Here is a 2324-nt window from a genome sequence, read left to right as displayed (position 1 = left end):
TCCACTATCCCAAGGAGAAGCAAGGCCTAGGGCAAGATGTCTCTTCTGAGCTATGGGCAATTGCTTGAGAAGAACACAGCTGAAAGCTTCCACCTGTCAACTCTTTCAACAACCATGGAATGGAGGATGTGTGTCTTCTATTCTTATAACTCTGTCAGCCCAACTTTTTGTCCAAATTGTCACACTCACCATGAACATGATAGATTGAGTTGATGTCTAAATTTGACTAACCTTAATCAGAGAATGACTTTTATTTTTAGTATGGCACATTCATATCTCTTCCAATGAAACTACAGTTGGTTGGGTCAGATTTCCTGGCCCCAGAGCACATCTCCAGGTGCTAAAACCAACCTAGTTCTGCCCAACACCACAAGAACACCTCCCCAGAAGTTTCTTGAGAGCACCAGCCACTTCCTTGTTCCTCAGGCTGTAGATAAGTGGGTTGAGCATAGGCGTAATCATGGTATAGAAAGCAGAGACCGCCTTGTCCTGCTTGGAGGAATGATAGGCCTGAGGCCGCATGTAGGTGATCATGGCAGCCCCGTAGAAGATAGACACAGCTGCCATGTGAGAGGAACAGGTAGCAAAGGCCTTTTTCCGACCTTCAGCAGAACGCATGTGGAGCACAGTTATCAGGATCCTCAGATATGAGGCAGAGATGACAGAGAAGGGCAGGAGCAGCATGAGGACACAGCACACATAGATCATAGTCTCATAGAGGGAGGTGTCAGCACAGGCCAGCTTGAGCACTGCAGGCACCTCACAGAAGAAGTGGTCAATCTCTTGGGAGCCACAGAAAGGGAATCGTAGTGTAAAGACAGCCTGGATCAGCCCATCCACCAAGCCAAGGAGCCAAGACCCTGCCACCATGAGCCAGCAGACACGGCGGCTCATGACTACCGAGTACCTCAGTGGGTTGCTGATGGCCACATAGCGATCATAGGCCATGAAAGCCAGCAGGAAGCACTCATCCCCCAGGAGGGTGAGGAAGAAGAGGATCTGGAGCCCACAGCCTGTGAAGGAGATGGAACCATGGCCCAGGAGATAGTCGATGGCCATCCGTGGTACAATGGTGGAGATGAGCATGAGGTCCATGAGTGACAGCCAGCTGAGGAAGAAGTACATGGGGCTGTGGAGACGGGAGTCAGTGTTGATGAGGAGGATCATAAGCCCATTGCCAGAGAGGGCCACCAGAAACATGACCATGATGATGGAGAAGAGGAGGAGGTGCAGTGGTGAGTGTGTGAAGAGGCCCAGGAGGATAAAGTGGGAGATGAGAGTCTGGTTTCCCAACAAAGCCATTGTTCCTTCAGAGGGACGTGCCACAGAGAGGACTGGGATCTGGAAGCAGGAGGTTTGTGTTCAGTGCCATAATACGAAATCATTGCAAATTTTTCTAATATGTTGCCCTCTTTAAACATTATTTGATTTAGAATAAAAGGAAAAATATCCTAACAGAAATGCAGGATACTTCTGTTGCCTTTACTTTAAAATCTTTCTGCACATAATTGAGAAGCCTGTCTTAACCATTATTATTAAAGTAAACACTGCTTCTACTTCTGCTAGGATTGGTCTGTACTCCAACCCACAGATGCTGCTCCTATAGAGTTCTGGGCAGGCCTCACTAAAGGATTTCTTTTTCTCCAGAAAAGACCTAAAGCAGCAAAGACATTAACAACTGTGTGAACTGAGCATTTTTATGACCTTTATGAATCTCAATTTTCTTATCTTAAATTGGGATAACAACTATCTTTGAAGTAATAGTAAAGGCTGAAGATGACAGCATAAGCAGTGTCTTGTAGCACAGAAATATTACTGATATTACTTGATCATTTCTCATGTGCCAAGCACAATGATGAGCACTCTATAATCATATTTAATCCTCATAACTACTAAAAATTATCATTTGCCCCATTTGTGAAATGGAAAAAGTGAACAAGTGGGGATTAAAAATTTTTATAATCAACATTAGATGAGATATAGGAAGGTAAATATGAAACATGAATAAGAATTTATAGGAAAAAAAGTATGTAGAAGATGGAACCTTAAAAAAACTTTTTAAATACACCTCAGACTACACAGTTCTACTTATAAGAATTCATCTTACAAAAACATTTACACATATATGAAATGTTGTGTTGACAACAGGATTTGGTGTAGATTTGTTTATAGTGGAAGAAAGATCACAAAAGATTTAAATTTCTATCAATATAGGAAAAATTGAATAAACAATGGAATAATAAACTGTAAAAAAGAAGCAAAATGAGTTTGCTTTTTATGTGTTTATATAGAATTCTCCCCAAATAATAGTGTTCTGTGAAAAA

General features: G+C 42.3%; 1 protein-coding gene across 1 annotated transcript; it reads right to left on the bottom strand.

Annotated features, from left to right (window-relative positions):
* Positions 1-351: 351 nt before the first annotated feature.
* Positions 352-1302, bottom strand: LOC113896316 (olfactory receptor 56-like). Its single transcript, XM_027548549.1, has one exon. The coding sequence runs from the start codon at positions 1300-1302 to the stop codon at positions 352-354; it is 951 nt and encodes a 316-aa protein (XP_027404350.1).
* Between the last annotated feature and the right edge of the window lie 1022 nt (positions 1303-2324).

This window comes from Bos indicus x Bos taurus, chromosome 7, assembly GCF_003369695.1.
Source record: "Bos indicus x Bos taurus breed Angus x Brahman F1 hybrid chromosome 7, Bos_hybrid_MaternalHap_v2.0, whole genome shotgun sequence".
NCBI classification, from domain to species: Eukaryota; Metazoa; Chordata; class Mammalia; order Artiodactyla; family Bovidae; genus Bos; species Bos indicus x Bos taurus.
The sequence above is the reverse complement of the archived record's forward strand: the minus strand, read 5'-3'. Positions and strand labels throughout refer to the sequence as shown.

What these genes read in the sequence shown, in the direction of transcription:
- LOC113896316 (XM_027548549.1), bottom strand. Translation starts at nt 1,302, where the DNA reads ATGGCTTTGTTGGGAAACCAGACTCTCATCTCCCACTTTATCCTCCTG.